Source organism: Apodemus sylvaticus, chromosome 8 (genome assembly GCF_947179515.1).
Source record: "Apodemus sylvaticus chromosome 8, mApoSyl1.1, whole genome shotgun sequence".
Lineage (NCBI taxonomy): Eukaryota > Metazoa > Chordata > Mammalia > Rodentia > Muridae > Apodemus > Apodemus sylvaticus.
The window spans coordinates 98,457,932-98,472,780 of record NC_067479.1 but is presented as its reverse complement, the minus strand read 5'-3'; the positions used below and the strand labels follow the sequence as shown (position 1 = coordinate 98,472,780).

The 14,849-nt window shown below is 52.0% G+C and overlaps 1 protein-coding gene across 1 annotated transcript; it reads left to right on the top strand.

Moving 5' to 3' along the window:
• Nucleotides 1–431: 431 nt before the first annotated feature.
• Nucleotides 432–4,590, top strand: Sncg (synuclein gamma). Its single transcript, XM_052190178.1, has 5 exons — nt 432–680; nt 1,450–1,491; nt 1,762–1,889; nt 3,993–4,052; nt 4,318–4,590. Exons 1-5 carry the CDS (start codon nt 560–562, stop codon nt 4,336–4,338), a joined length of 372 nt encoding a protein of 123 aa, XP_052046138.1. The 5' UTR covers nt 432–559; the 3' UTR covers nt 4,339–4,590.
• Nucleotides 4,591–14,849: the final 10,259 nt, after the last annotated feature.

Sequence of the window (14,849 nt, the reverse complement as noted above, 5' to 3'; positions counted from 1 at the left end):
TCTAGGGCATGGGGCAAGCTTTGTGTGTTTCTGGCCTCAGCTTTCCAACAGGTTTGACTGGCGCTCCGGGCTCAAGACATCCAGGATACAGAGGGGGAGCCCAACCACCAGGGCAGCCTGCAGGCTGGTCATTCACAGGGGCCCTGACCCCTGCCCAGCCTGGGACACTGAGGCATCAGCCGAGGCACTCTTCTTCTGCATACAAGAGCCAGGGCACGAGACCACCAGGGCTTTCCAAGGATGAATGAAGTGCAATGATAGATTAGGACATAGCCTGCCCCCTACACACTCTCCCTCCCCTGGGACAACGGGAGTCAGCAGGGCAGAACTGAGCCAGTAGGGGCCCAGGCCCTGCCTTCTGGTGTCCCCGTGGGGCATGCCTTCCCTCCGGTCCGCCCTCCCTGCCCCCACCCTGCCCTGGGCTGGCTGGGCTCCAGTCAGCAGCCACAGCATCAATATTTCATCCGCGTCAATAAGAGGCAGAGGCAGCAGAGGCAGCGGCTGAGGCAGCACTCCAGCCCACAGCTTGCAGCAGCCGGGTCCCATCCTCACAACCACCATGGACGTCTTCAAGAAAGGCTTCTCCATTGCCAAGGAAGGCGTTGTGGGTGCTGTGGAGAAGACCAAGCAGGGAGTGACAGAGGCAGCTGAGAAAACCAAGGAGGGGGTTATGTATGTGGGTGAGTGTGGCAGGTGGGGCGGGGCAGGGCGGGGCAGGGCAGAGGGGTCCCTAATGGAGGGTTGAATCCCTATGCCTTCCCTCCGCCGATTCCCTGCAGCTTCTGGAGAGCATTTTAAGATGAAATTCTGATTGTTGAGGTGGGATCACAGGCCCTGGAGAATATGGTAGTATCTAATTGTCTTTGGAACTCTGGGGGAAGGGACAGAATCGGAGTGCCACACCTACATGTGTGCACTCAAAAGCATGCACACACATGTCTGGGGTCTCCTAACCTGGAGGCCCTGAGGCAATGATCTGCTCAGGTGGACCCCGCTTTCTCCATTGGGAGTTGCTGCAGCTAAGCCAGGTCACACGACCCTAGAGGGAAAGGGTAGGCTGTGCAAACGGGCCCAGTTTAGTGTCCAACACGTCGTTCCCCCCCCCCCCCCCCCCGCCTCCCCAGTACTCTGGGCTCCTTCCAAAGAGGGGACGGGGTGGCTAAGCCTGTGACTCAGCTTTCTCTGCCCTGTTCAGCTGCTGCTTCTGAGGCCCGGGCCACGCCCATGCAAGGGCCATAGCCCTACCAGTAACCGTACCTCAGGCCTGGTCTATTTTGTCCCCTCTTCCTGTCCTGTCTCCTTCCCGTCTGTCCTCTGTCCTTCAGACATAGCAGGAAATGGCCCTTTGAAGGGGCTGCTGTCCTCAGACGCCATCCTCATCACCTCCTGGCTCCCACAGTGTGTCCAGCTGTTTGCTCTAACTGTTTGTACACCCCTTTCCTCCAACAGGCACCAAAACCAAGGAGAACGTGGTACAAAGTGTAACCTCAGGTAAGGTGACCCAGAACTGGGGACCCCACGAATCCTGCCCTATACCCAGGTTCCACACCTGAAGTCCTCCTTGTACCAACTGGAGCCCTAAGCCCTAGGTGACCCAAACCACTACATGCCCTGAGGACAGACCGTCACATTGACCTGCCCTAGAGGCAAAGTAACCAGGAGTCAGGCTTCCGAGCTCTGGGATGGGGCTATTCTCCCCAGCGTGGGTGGACGGCAGCGGCAGAGGGGGCCAGGGCTGAGTCCAACCAGAATCCTCCGCAGTGGCTGAGAAGACCAAGGAGCAGGCCAATGCCGTGAGTGAAGCTGTGGTCAACAGCGTCAACACCGTGGCCACCAAGACCGTGGAGGAGGCGGAAAACATCGTGGTCACCACTGGGGTGGTACGCAAGGTAAGCCTGGCTCGTGTCCTTTCCCTAGGCTCCCCAGCAGCAGGAGACAGTTCTGCCCTGGTGGACACACGGGTAAAGAGTCTGAGACACCACTTGACTTTACAGGCTGCACCCACTGTGTGCTGGGGCGACTCTGGAATCCTCATCGTGCTCCAAGAGTGGGGATTTGGGATTCATTTTATGCACAAGGAAAGTGGCGCGCAGACCATGGCCAGCCCGTCCCTTTGGCATGCTGGAAATACATTTTACAAGGGCAGTGTATGGTGACAGGCTGAAGCTGCCAAGCCACCGCCACAGCTACCTGTTATCCTTCATCCAGTTTCCCTCATCCCAGGGTCTGGCTGCCACTTTCCAAGGCAGCAGTAAAGGCAGCACTGCCCACTTGTGGTGGGCAAGCGGCAGGGCTCCGACTCCACCCTCTGCTGAGGTCTTTGTGTGAGCGTGTGGGTTGTGTGTTCATTATAGGTAGGTTGGAGATGTGTGTGGACGCACATGCATGGAGTGCATATGTGAGTGGATGTGCATGCATGCACGCTTGTGTGTGTGTGTGTGTGTGTGTGTGTGTGTGTGTGGCAGGCAGCGGGGAAAACAGGGGCACCAGGCTCTCTGGGGATAGATGCCAGGTGTCAGAGCTGTCTCAGCACTTACCCAAGAGTAAGGTCTGCTTTAAGCCTTTCACACTTACTAACCCATTTAATGGGGCTCCAAATTCCACCAAACAGGATGTGGGAAGGAAGGGCCTAGAGACCCTAGGCGATATGATGCACCACTGTCACGCGGCTGGTCTCTGCGAGCACGTAGGTTCCCTGGGTGGTCAGCTTCTGGGCTATACCCGTGAAAGACTGTGAATGGATTGTTCATGGATGGGGATTCCAAAATGGAGGCTGGGAAGGAAGTGGATTCCAAAGACTTGTTATGTTCAGCCACACACACACTACAGCAGGCAACCCCGATGGCGGAGCCCCAGGCTTCCACACAGAAGTCTACTGGAAGGAGCAGGGGAAAGGGGAGGGGTCACCCACCCCAAACAGCTGCTCCCAGGGCCAGCACCAGGTCACCTGTGGCTGGAGTGTGCAGGTGCACCTCTGCAGGTTATGTGACTTTGGGGAGATCCTCTGGATATACCCGTTTCCCCATCTGAAATGGCACATCTCTTGGGGCTGTGGGAGGAGGCAGAGAAATGATACCAGGATGCAATTCTGCCAGGCACATGGTGAGTGCCTATGATGGTCTGAATATGTTTGGCCCAGGGAGTGGCACTATTAGGAGGTGTGGCCTTTTTAGAGTAGGCGTAGCCTTGTTGGAGTAGGTATATCACTGTGGGCATGGGCTTTAAGACCCTCATCCTAGCTGCCTGGAAGCCAGTGCTCTGCTAGCAGCCTTCAGATGAATATGTGGAACTCTCAGCTCCTCCTGCTCCATGCCTGCCTCGATGCTGCCATGCTCCCACACTGACAATGGACTGAACCTCTGAACCTTTAAGCCAGCCCCAATTAAATGTTGCCCTTAGAAGAGTTGCCTTGGTCATGGCGTCTGTTCTCAGTGGTAAAACCCTAATTAAGACGGAACCTGTCATCATTATTACCACTGTTCCCGGCACAGTGGCCCTCCCAGGAGGCTTATCCCCAAGCCACTAGGAAGAAGGATCCTGGAAAGAAGTTCAGGCTACCCTTGCTGACCTGGAAGATGCTACTGAGCCCTTGGAGCTATGCCAAGAGACGGTTACTGAGCCCTGACATTTTGAGCTCTGAAGCCATGACCCCTGTCCTCAGGGTCTCTGTAAACAGTGATGGCACGCACTGTTCATACGGCCTGAGGGAGGGGTTTGTGTGATTCAAGGGCCTCTCCTTACTCCACATCCTCCAGGCTTCCTCCCTTGAGGGGCCTAAGTCTGTAGGGGGCCAGGTACCCATGGCTTGGGATCTACTTGTGGAAGATGACACCTGGGTGGCAGTGTATCTGGCACCTCCAGACCCTCTAAGCACAGAAAGATGATGGAGGGCCTCTGTTCGCCTGTGAGACCCGGCAGGGGAGGCCCTGCTATGGGCAGCTAACGGTCAGTGTCTCTTCCCATCGCCTGGTGTCTCCTTTGCTCCCCTGTAGGAGGACTTGGAACCCCCTGCACAGGACCAAGAGGCCAAAGAGCAAAAGGAGGTTGAAGAGGTAAGAGGGGTTCCCAGGGTGCACCAGAAAGTTCTGCCATAGAAACCTGAGCCATAGAGTCCCTGCTTTCATTCCTGGGTCCCAGGAGACCTTCCACAGCTTCCCACAGGGATGCGGGTAGGACCGTCAGGGGCCTGAGTGCCTGATCGCTCCGTGAATGACCATTTCCAGGTGGACAAGGAGCGTTGTGGGCCTGGAAACAGGTGCATGCCTCTCTCTCTTTGTCCTTCCCTCCCTCCCGTCCTTCCCCCTCTCTTCCTGCCAGGCCAAGAGTGGAGGAGACTAGAAGGCTCAAGAGACACCCCTCCGCCTTGGACCCTGTCTCAGCATGGCACACTGAGTGGCCTGCCTAGAGTGCCCCGCAGATTGCCCACCATCTCTGTCCTTAGCTCAGTGCCACAAGTCCACGCACGCTACTGCCAGCGCCAGCGCCCCCTGCTGGCTCCTTTTACCCTATGGTCCTTTTGATCACCAATCAGATGCTGCTGTGAATTTTTTGTTTTTAATGATTCCAAATAAAACCTGAGCCCCACTCCCACCCGTGCTTCTTCTTTGTGCTACGCCGTCCCTCATGAAGCCCTCTGGATGTTCCCAGGGGAAAGACATCAAGGCTCAGTATTTGACGGGGCTAGGAACACTTCAAGACATACCTAGAGCTGGGCAGAGGTGGCGCACGCCTTTAATCCCAGCACTCTGGCAGGCAGAGGCAGGTGGATTTCTGAGTTCGAGGCCAGCCTGGTCTATAGAGTGAGTTCCAGGACAGCCAGGGCTACACAGAGAAACCCTGTCTCGAAACACATACCGAGTTCTTCTGGAATCTGTGCCTTCACCTGCCGTCTTTAGCAGTAGTTTGGCGTCCTTTCTCTGGGCTCCCCTAGATAATAGGCGGCTGACACAGAAGTGCAGTGGATAGAGGGGGTCTCGGTGTCCCTGTAGAGCAGATCCCACTGCCCGCCTGGTTCACTGTGTCTGAGGAACCTCAGGTGGGTAGAGGGTGGGAATGTCTGTGTAATTTCAGCTTGTGTGTCACAGGGACCTGGGCACCTTATGCCTCCCCTGGAACCAATAGTAAAGCCTTCAATCACAGCGGGCTTTCCTTTCCCTAGCCCAGGAGACTACAGGACATCACGGACAAAAGAAAATGGTGTTGGTGTATGGGACTGGGAGTGCAGTTTAGTGGCAGAATGCTTGTCTACCAAGCATGAGGTCATAGGTTCAAACATTAATGCTGCAGATGAATAAACAAACACAGCTGGTATATAACATAGCCTTTTTTTTAATGTTTTGTTTGAAGGTAGCTTTTTTTTAAAAAAAAGATTTATTTATTTATTATATGTAAATACACTGTAGCTGTCTTCAGACACTCCAGAAGAGGATGTCAGATCTCATTACGGATGGTTGTGAGCCACCATGTGGATGCTGAGATTTGAACTCAGGACCTTTGGAAGAACAGTCAGTGCTCTTAACCACTGAGCCATCTCTTTAGCCCTGTAGTAAGCCTTAAGAAGGAATTAAGGGACTGAGTTTAAATGTGCCCAAGAGCACAGGGCTGAGCAGCCTCTGGACTAGATGGCCTTGTTCCAGGACCACCCGATTCCATGCTCAGCTATAATATCTGTGGTGCCAGTTCATGTCTCCAAATTTTCAAAACAGCCCAGGCACCCAGCCTGACTGGAGCCTAGCATGAGGCTGTTTCATTGTAGAATCCTCCTTAGGGGTCTCACCCTTGTATTGGATACTCATTTGGGTTCAGAACTCTGAAGCGATTTGTCCAGGTCTCCAGTCTGGTGCCAGTGCCAGAGCTCGAGTCCACAGTGGCGGGTGGCACTTATCTCCCACCCAGCCTGTGCAATAGGGAGCAGGGGTCAAGGATAGCCCAGTCAACCTGCCCCTGAGCCCCTATATCCAGAAGGGTGAGTGAGTCACAGGCTTCACTGCTGAGGAAGAAGAACTGAGGGCCGCTGGTCCCATGGGTAGGAGGGAGGAGTCTCGGAGCACTCAGAGTGCTCCCAAACATAACTCCTCCCACAACGCAAACATTTCAGGAAGGTGTGCCCACCCAGGAAGTGTGCCCACCTGAGAGGTGTGCCGGCCCGGGAGCTCTCTGGGGCGGAGGATGGGCAGCAGACTTGGACCTATTGAGTCTTGTACCTCCCAAGTGCCTTTGCAGAGGTCTCTGCTCCCCGAAAGCCCTGTTCTGGACTCAGCTGATGAACAGCAAGGTCAGCCTGTTCCAGGAAGACCGGCTTCTAACCTACAGGCACCTGCAGCGCTCCTGCCCTTTAACCCCAGTCACAAGCTCTGGGCTAACCTCTGGAAAAAGAGAGGCCATGCTCTAGCCTTAGGCCTGCTCTTGCTCAGGAGTCCTACTCCCTGGCTCCTCCCGAACGCCCTCTGATATGTTGGGCTATAACTTTGGGAAAATAAACCTTCCAACTCCAGCTGCTTTATTCTGTTAGGTAAATGTTATTGGGGGTGGGTTCCCCCACCTTAGATCATTCAGTTCCCAAATAAAAGACACAAAAGCTTTATATTTATAATAAGCCTTAAAGCACTAGACCTGGGTAGATATCACCCCTCTGTGCTATTTTCTCTACTTCCTTGTCAGTAACCCAGAGATATCTCTTGGACAGATCCTATTCCAATAGGTGGGCCCCGTGGCCACGTGCTCCTGATCCATATACCCTATGATGATGTCTTCCTCCTTCCTCTCTCTTCGCCCCTCCCAGCACCTGCGACCCCCAGCCAGGAAACTGAAAACTCATCTCCCCCTATCTATTGCCCAACCACAGGCTTTAGCCTTTTATTCACCAATTAATTTGTGGAACAAGGTTACATAGCATCACCTGGCATACGTGATCTCCTCCTCACTGCGGGCAACCAGATCTTGGAGTATGGAATCTAGCATCTGAATACAAGTAGAAGCAGACCAACCAACCTCCTACAAACTTCCTTCCTTTCGACAAACTTCAAACTCTCCTTTTTGAAAGTTGAATATTGATTGCATTTGTTTTGTTTTTACTTTTATGTATACGCGTGTATTTGAGATAGGGTTTGTACACACAAGTGCAGTGCCCCCAGAAGTCAGAAGAGGGTGTCAAACCCCTTGGAGCTGGAGGTGGAGAGAGGCAGGTAAGACCCACCCTTTCACAGATGCTGGACCTCTCCAGTTCTCTGAAAGAACAGTACTTGTTCTGCTGAGCTTTCTCTCCAGCTTCCCCATCTTTAAATGTAAATTTTTTTTATTTTTTATTTCTTTTTTTGTGACGGGGTCTCACTGTGTAGTTCTGGTTGTCCTGGACTTGCTATGTAAACCAGGCTGGCCATGAACTCACAGAGCTCTTCCTGCCTCTGCCCCTGAGGGCTGGGAATAAAGGCATGGACCACTATATTCATGGCTTATTTTTATTATTATTTTTTGAGACAAGATCTCATATATCCCAGACTTACCTAGCTGTAGTAGTCCCAAACCCCTGACCGTCCTGCATCTACCACCAAGATCACAGCAGTATACCACAGCAGTACACTATTCACAGCTACTTTTTAGGTATTTTGGGTTTGTTCTTTTGAGACAGAATCTCACTCAGTAGTCCAGACTGGTCTCCAACTTCCTGTGATCCTTCCTGCCCTCGCTTCCCAAAGTTCTGTCATCACAGTTAGGAACCACACTGGGCTTTTTGTTTGACTTTGAAAATCACTGACTTGGGGGCAGGTAAGCTGGCTCGGTGGATAGAGAGCTTGCTGCTAAGATTAATGATCTGAGTTCAATCCCTGGAGCTACATGATGGAAGGAGAGAGCTGATTGCTGCAAGTGTTCCAACCTCCACCTTCACATTGTGCTGCCCAGGCACACACATGCATGTGATCACACACACACACACACACACACACACACACACACAAATAAATAAATAACAAATAGTGGTTAAATTTTTCTTTGAATATATCACGTTTGGGGCCAGGTGAGGTGAATAACTCCGCTTGCGGCTCTGAGGAGACAGAGGCAGGGGAATCATGAGTTCAGGGCCAGACAGGGTTACAGAGAGGCTTTGTCGTGAAAAAGAAAAAGAAAGTGAGTTAAATAAATCACTAAATGTGACTGAGCAACATAGCAGACCTCTACCCGCTTTCTGCACACGGCTTATGATAACACAGTCACCTAGGTTACTTTAGGAATCTGAAGGCCACTTTCACTAAACAAACTCTACTGGGCTTGTCAAAATATCTTAACGGTGACTGACATGTGTGTTCTCTTTGTCACCTTAACCTTTAGGTCATGCTTTGACTATGCAAACAGGTATGTTAGTCAGTTAAGTAATGTTTGTTTAGGACTAGCATCAAAGACTAACTCGAGAATCCTGCCCTTCCCCCTTGGGATCAGTGACTTCTCAGGGCTGCTGGGTCACTGGAGAGGAACCTGTAAACGTCCAGTCACCCAACCTTTCCTTACCAAAATCCCGATTCTTTTCCTTGTTTGAGAACAAAAAAGCTTGAGTTAGCAGAGTATACACACACACACACATATACACACACACACACAGGTCATGCAAATGCTCAATAAAAATTCCCCTGCTGGGGCTGGAGAGATGGCTCAGTGAATAGGAGCATGGACTGCTCTTCTGAAGGTCCTGAGTTCCAATCCCAGCAACCACATGGTGGCTCACAACCATCCATAATGAGATTCAATGCCCTCTCCTGGGGTGTCTGAAGACAGCTACAGGGTACTTACATATAATAAATAAATCATTTAAAGAAAATACCACTGCTAAGTGTTAGTATTCTGTCTAAGCTCCACCCCACAATTACCTGGCAACAGCCAGGTATGCCCCGCCCCATAGTTGCCTGGCACAGGCAGGTAGACCTGGCCCACTACAAAAGGGACTGCAGGCCCCTCCTCTCTCTCTCTCTCTCTCTCTCTCTCTCTCTCTCTCTCTCTCTCTCTCTCATCGCTCTTGGCCTCTTGGCACTCTCTCCTCTCTGCCCTCTTGGGCTCTCCTCCCCTCCCCCTCTCCATGTGGTCATGGCCGGCCTCCACTTCTCTACTCTCTCTCTGCCTTTGTTTCCCTCTACTACCCCATTAATTCCCATCCTCTGCCCTGAATAAACTCTATTCTATACCATGTCTGTGTGTGTCTGGTCCCTCAGAGGGAAAGGGTGCCTGGGCATGGGCCCATCTAGGCATCCCCTTTCCCCCCACACCACCTGTATACCATTCTCTAAACCTCTCTCTCTTTTTATGAACCCAACATTTGGTGCCGGAAACCCAGGAACAACATTAAGTATCTATTAATAATATCAACTTCTGCCTTGAGGATGATCAGGTGGAATCCCCAAGGCGGAGGAGAAAGAGTCCCATCCTCTGGGTGAGTCGTCTCCTGGGTCCTCACCCAGGCCTTCTGGATTCTTTAGTTGCCTTTCCCATTCTAGTTAGGGTCTCCGCCTTCCCCATGAGGAACCCCCAAGGTCCTCCATGCGTCTCCACTCCCCCATCTCTCACAGCCTTTTACTCCCTATTTTCCCCAAACCCCAGTAAATCTTTCTGCTGACCTGCTCCTGCCCCATCCTCTGCCAGGTGAGCTGGCTCTGGATTACTTACAAAATCCAAATTGGGCTGGGCACTTGGAGCACTTGGGAGGCAGAGGCAGGCAGATTTCTGAGTTCAATGCCAGCTTGGTGTACAAAGTGAGTTCCAGGATAGCCAGGGCTACACAGAGAAACCCTGTCTTGGAAAAAAACCAACCAAAAAACAAACAAACAAAAAAAACAATCCAAATTTATGTTTAGATATGCACACCAGTCAGCAGGCTTGACCCTCTACTGAAGTCCTCAAGAACCCAGAACTCCTCCAAGCCATGGTAGCAAGAACACAAAGCAAGGTGTGACAAGTAGGAGATGCCCAGGGTGCCAGTGAGTGGTGCCCTCCCTCCTCCCTGAGCAGCCGCAGCAGCCGCAGCCACGCCTTCCTGGGGCACACTGACAGGAGTGGCAGGTCTCTGCAATGTGAAACCCTTTGACACAGTCTCCCTGAGATGAAGGAGCCATGGGACACCTATCTGGGACAATGCTTTGGTCATTGTTGAAGCCAAACAGGCTAACAGGTGCTACACCAGGCTATGCTGAAGTTCTGGAGATGGACCTCGGCCAGCTGGAAGTCCTCCACCTGCTGGGTGTCCCAGCACACATCAGATGGCATCAAGAGGTCCCCAGATCCCAATGGAAATTTTTTTTTTACCTCCTCTGGGTGGTGGGGGTAGGGTGGGGTGGGGCAACAGCTGTTTACTTCGAAGTGTCTTGTCACCTGTCAGGCAGGTCCCCACCTTAGTTTCTTACATCTAACTCCCTTATTGCAAATGGGTGAGGAAGCAAGCCAGGAAGGAGGGCCCCAGAGCTGTAGATTACTAAGTGCTCTTGAGAGCAGGACTCAGCCAGCGACCTCATTATCTGAGTGGCTCAAGGCAAGAGACTTCGTATCAATGCCTTAGGGCTAAGACACTATCTTTTGGTTCTAAGAGGAGAAAAGGATGACCACTTCCCAGAGGACATACAGGAAAGTCTAGTGGTATTAGGGGTGAAGAAGATGGCCGTGGCACACTCCTCACAGGCTCCCTCCCTGGCTCAATGTTAGCCTCCCTCTGCCATCAGCGACTTTCAGAATGTGGGCTTTCTGGAGAGCAGACTCTAATGAGATTAGCCCAGCACAGCTATCGGTCCCTAGGGTCCCTAGCCCTTACTGTGTCCCGCTTCCTTTCCCAGGATAAGCGCCGCCAGGGAGGGGACCCATGGACTAGACTGCTAACCAGGATCTGACGAGTCTTTGCCCATCTTCAGCCATCAGCTGTGAGGAGACTGGGCACGTCTCTCCAGTCTGGGAACGGCTGAGCTTGGCTCGGAGCTCTGTTCACTTGCTGTCTCCTTGATGTGCCCTTAATTAAAGCTACTATTGTACTTTTGGGTCCACTTCAATGATTCCACCAAGCAGGGCCCAGCTCTTTGGCGCCATTAGGGGCGGGCGGGCTTCCCATCCACTCGCCGCATACAGCTCATTAGCTCCCCAATTCAAAGCTTCCCTTCTCCCGGAAGCACGCTGCACCTACAATGGGAACAATCTGCCGCCCCCTCCCACCCCCCATCCTCTGGGGACTCATCTCTGAAGTTAAAAGAGTGCTCCTGGAGGCTTGGGAGAGGGGAGTCTGCGCCTGGGGGTGGTGGTGGTGGGACCTCAGGCGACAGGAGGCATTGCAGGTTACAGAATCGCGGAAGCTGCGCCCGGCCACACCCTGTGGTGACTCACCAGGAGCGCACTCCCTCCGGCAAGAAGCCTGACTTGGGGAACCCCGTGCCAGTGGCCTCGGAGTGCAGCGATCATGAGGCAGTGTGCTTGTGAGACATCCCTTAAGCTCCCCTTTCTTCTCGAGCTAACTATAAACTTCTGGTCCAGAACAAAGCTGGACATTTTCGTCCAGCAAGTCCCAGATAGAGTAGGGATCCTGCAAAGCCAGTTCCCACCCAACACTTAGCACGTGTCCACGCACGGGACCTCAACCCGGGGCGCGCCCTGCTGCTGGGTGACTCACAGATGCCACAGGGTGAGGCTACGCCTAGGCAACCACTCATCAGAGACACATCCGGGGAGACCTCTATCCGCCTCCCTCCCCATCTCCAGGCCTTTTGGAAATTATTGTTGCCGCCCGAGTAGCATCTTTCCTCAACTGGCGCAAAAAATGGTTTAACACTCCAGTTATAAAATAGGGACCACGCCCTTCCCAATTCCTTCGCGTTTAAAAACACAGCCTCCTTTGCAAACTGGCCTCAGGCTGGCCCTAAAGGCCTTCCTCAGCCCGCCAGCTGGGGGCAGTGTCTCCACGAGTTCAAAAACAAAAACAAAAAGAAGCCTTTGCTCTGGGTTTTCTTCACCCTCACCCCAGGCTTACGTCCACCAAATTTGGATCCATGGGGTTGACTATTCCCGCTCCCCCCACCCCCCGCCAAAGAAAGCCTCCCCAAGTGTGCAAAAAGAGCTGATGTCATTACCTCCAGCTCAAGAAGAAGGCCCAAGAGGGACGTTTCGGGCTGTCTGAGGGTTTCTGGCATCTCCAAAAGACCTCACCTGCAGAAACTAGTGCTGGGTCAGAAGCCGGGGCCAAGTGCAGCACCGGAGATGTCCCACTGTCTTTCTGCGGTTTATCCTTCTCCCGTGTGACTCAGGGACACATCGCAGGCTGCCCACATGGCTGCTTCTTACCTGTTCTGCTTTAAGCATGGATGTGGGGCGCCGGCTCTTGCTAGGAGAGGAAAGGTCAAGTCTGTAGGGACAGGGGGCTTCTAGGAAAGATTTTTGGTGACCTGTTTGTGGATTAGGCTTTCTGTTCCAGTTGAAAGCTAAGGATTCCCATGTTACTTGTGCTCCAAAGCCATGCAGTAGCCGCCTGCCCACCGTCTCTCGGGCGTTCCCTCTCTGTCTCAGCCGAATGGCTTCCTCTTTAGTTCCCTTTCACCAGGGTAAGTTCTTCTTCAGGGGCTGTGGCGCCCAACACTCAGCTTTTTCTGTCTGCAATGCATTCTTAAAGCATCTTTGGCTAGCTGCCCCTGGCTCTCTCTCTCTCTCTCTCTCTCTCTCTCTCTCTCTCTCATACACACCACACACACACACACACACACATACACACTGATGTGAGTCCAGGTGGTTGTGAGCTGACATATTGACACGGGTGCTGGGACCCGAACTCATGGACTTTGCAAGAACAGTACTCATTCTTAACCACTCTGCTGCGAAACCACACATTCGTTTATTTATCTATTTCTTTTGAGGCACGATCTCAGTGCATAGCCCAGACTGGCACTTAACTCTTCACGTGCCTAGGTTCCCACTTCCCCGGTAGTGGGGTTTCATGCAAGCCCCTGACAGCTTCCCAGCCTTGATTCCCTGTAGACTGTAAGCGGGCACAAGCAGAAGCTCCTACATGCCAATCTCTCTTCCTTCCCTCCCTCTTCTTAGCCCTCTCTACTTTGTGAAAACACTAGCATTTCCATCATCCCAGCCCAGCCACGCCTTTATTCTCGATTTAGATCTACAGCCAAAGACAGTAAAAGCTTCCCGACCCTCCAAGAGGCTGAAATGTTTTCACTGCTTCTTGATTGGTTGAAGTTGTTCCTCCAGAACTGTTTTCAGGGCGGAAACACTGATAAGCTATCTGGGATCTGAGATGCAGTATCTGCACCTGGGTAAAGGGCCCACAAAGATTTATAAGATCCCAGCAGGCATGGCATGTTTGCTTGCTTGCTTTTTTGTTTGTTTTGAGACAGGTTTTTTTTTCTGTGCAGCCCTGGATGTCCTAGATTCACTCTGTAGGTTAGACTGGTCTTGAGCTCCCAGAAATCCACCTGTCTTTGACTTTCTAGTGCTGGGATTAAAGATGTGTACCACCACCACCACCACCGCCACCGCCACCGCTACCGCCACCGCCACTGCCACCACCACCACCACCACCAACACCGCCACTGCCATCACCAACACCCAGCTGGGACTTTCTACTTTTAAAGATATTAAAAGTTAAGAAGGAAAGGTGCGGGTATAGAGAGGTGCCTCTGCAGTCGCTGCTCTTGTAGACCACCTGGGTTTGGTTCCCAGTACCTCATGGGGCCTCCAGTGCAATTCCAGTCCAGGGGATCCAGAGCCCTTTAGTGACCGCCAAGGGCACGGCATACGCATAGTATATATACAGGCAGATCCATGCAGGACAAACACTCACAACACATAAAAGAAATATACGGATTTTGGTCAGGAAGGGCTGTGTACCTATGCCCTCCATGCTAGCTAGGCACAGCCTCTCCACCAGCGGCCCCTTTATCTTGAGACAGGAAGTCTCACTAAGGTGCCCATGCTTGCTGGTGGGGATTTGGTGTCCTAGGGAGGCCTCTTATGTAGCAGCTGGAAATAAAGGCCTGGGTAGTTTTTAATGAGCCTGGCAGGCACAGGAGATAATTTCTTTGGTCTCAACACGCCCCCACCCCCCATCTCGACCCCTACCCCCCCACTCCATGCCCTCGTTTTGTTTTGCCTATGCACGTACTCCCTCCTCTTGTAATAACACACTTGACAGCCTAGCTCCTTCACCTGCTTCTCCAGTGTACACACCGACCCCTCTCCAAATTCACTTACCAACCTCAGAGCCCCTTGACCTCCACCTGCATCTGGCTACATGAACCCGCATCTCTGAAACAACAGTTTAGGTTTCCCTACCCTCAGCAACAATCACATTTAGACAATTTCTATCCTATCCAGGTATGAAGAATACAAAGGTCCGTCTGGCCCGAGTTTTGAGTGTCTGTGCAGTGAGTGAGGCAGAGTCGTGCCCTTTAGTAACCTTTTCAGGACAATTCCTTAGTTATCATTTTCTGCTGCTGTATAATTGGGTGGGCAGATAATTAAAATCAGATGCATTATGGGGAAGGATGTGTTCAGTAAGAAAAATGAACATAAGGCCTAACGTGTCTAAAGTAGAAAGAAGTAACAAGAAGCCAGCCCTCTTTCTCTTGAACCCCATAAAAGGGAGGGGTCCCCAAACAATGAGTGGGAACCTTGAGTATCTTCTTTCTTTCTTTCTTTCTTTCTTTCTTTCTTTCTTTCTTTCTTTCTTTCTTTCTTTCTTTCTTTCTTTCTTTCTTTTTTGTTTTGCTTTGTTTTGTTTTGTTTTTTGGTTTTTTCAAGACAGGGTTTCTCTGTATAGCCCTGGCTGTCCTGGAACTCACTCTGTAGACCAGGCTGACCTCGAACTCAGAAATCCGTCTTTTTTAAAA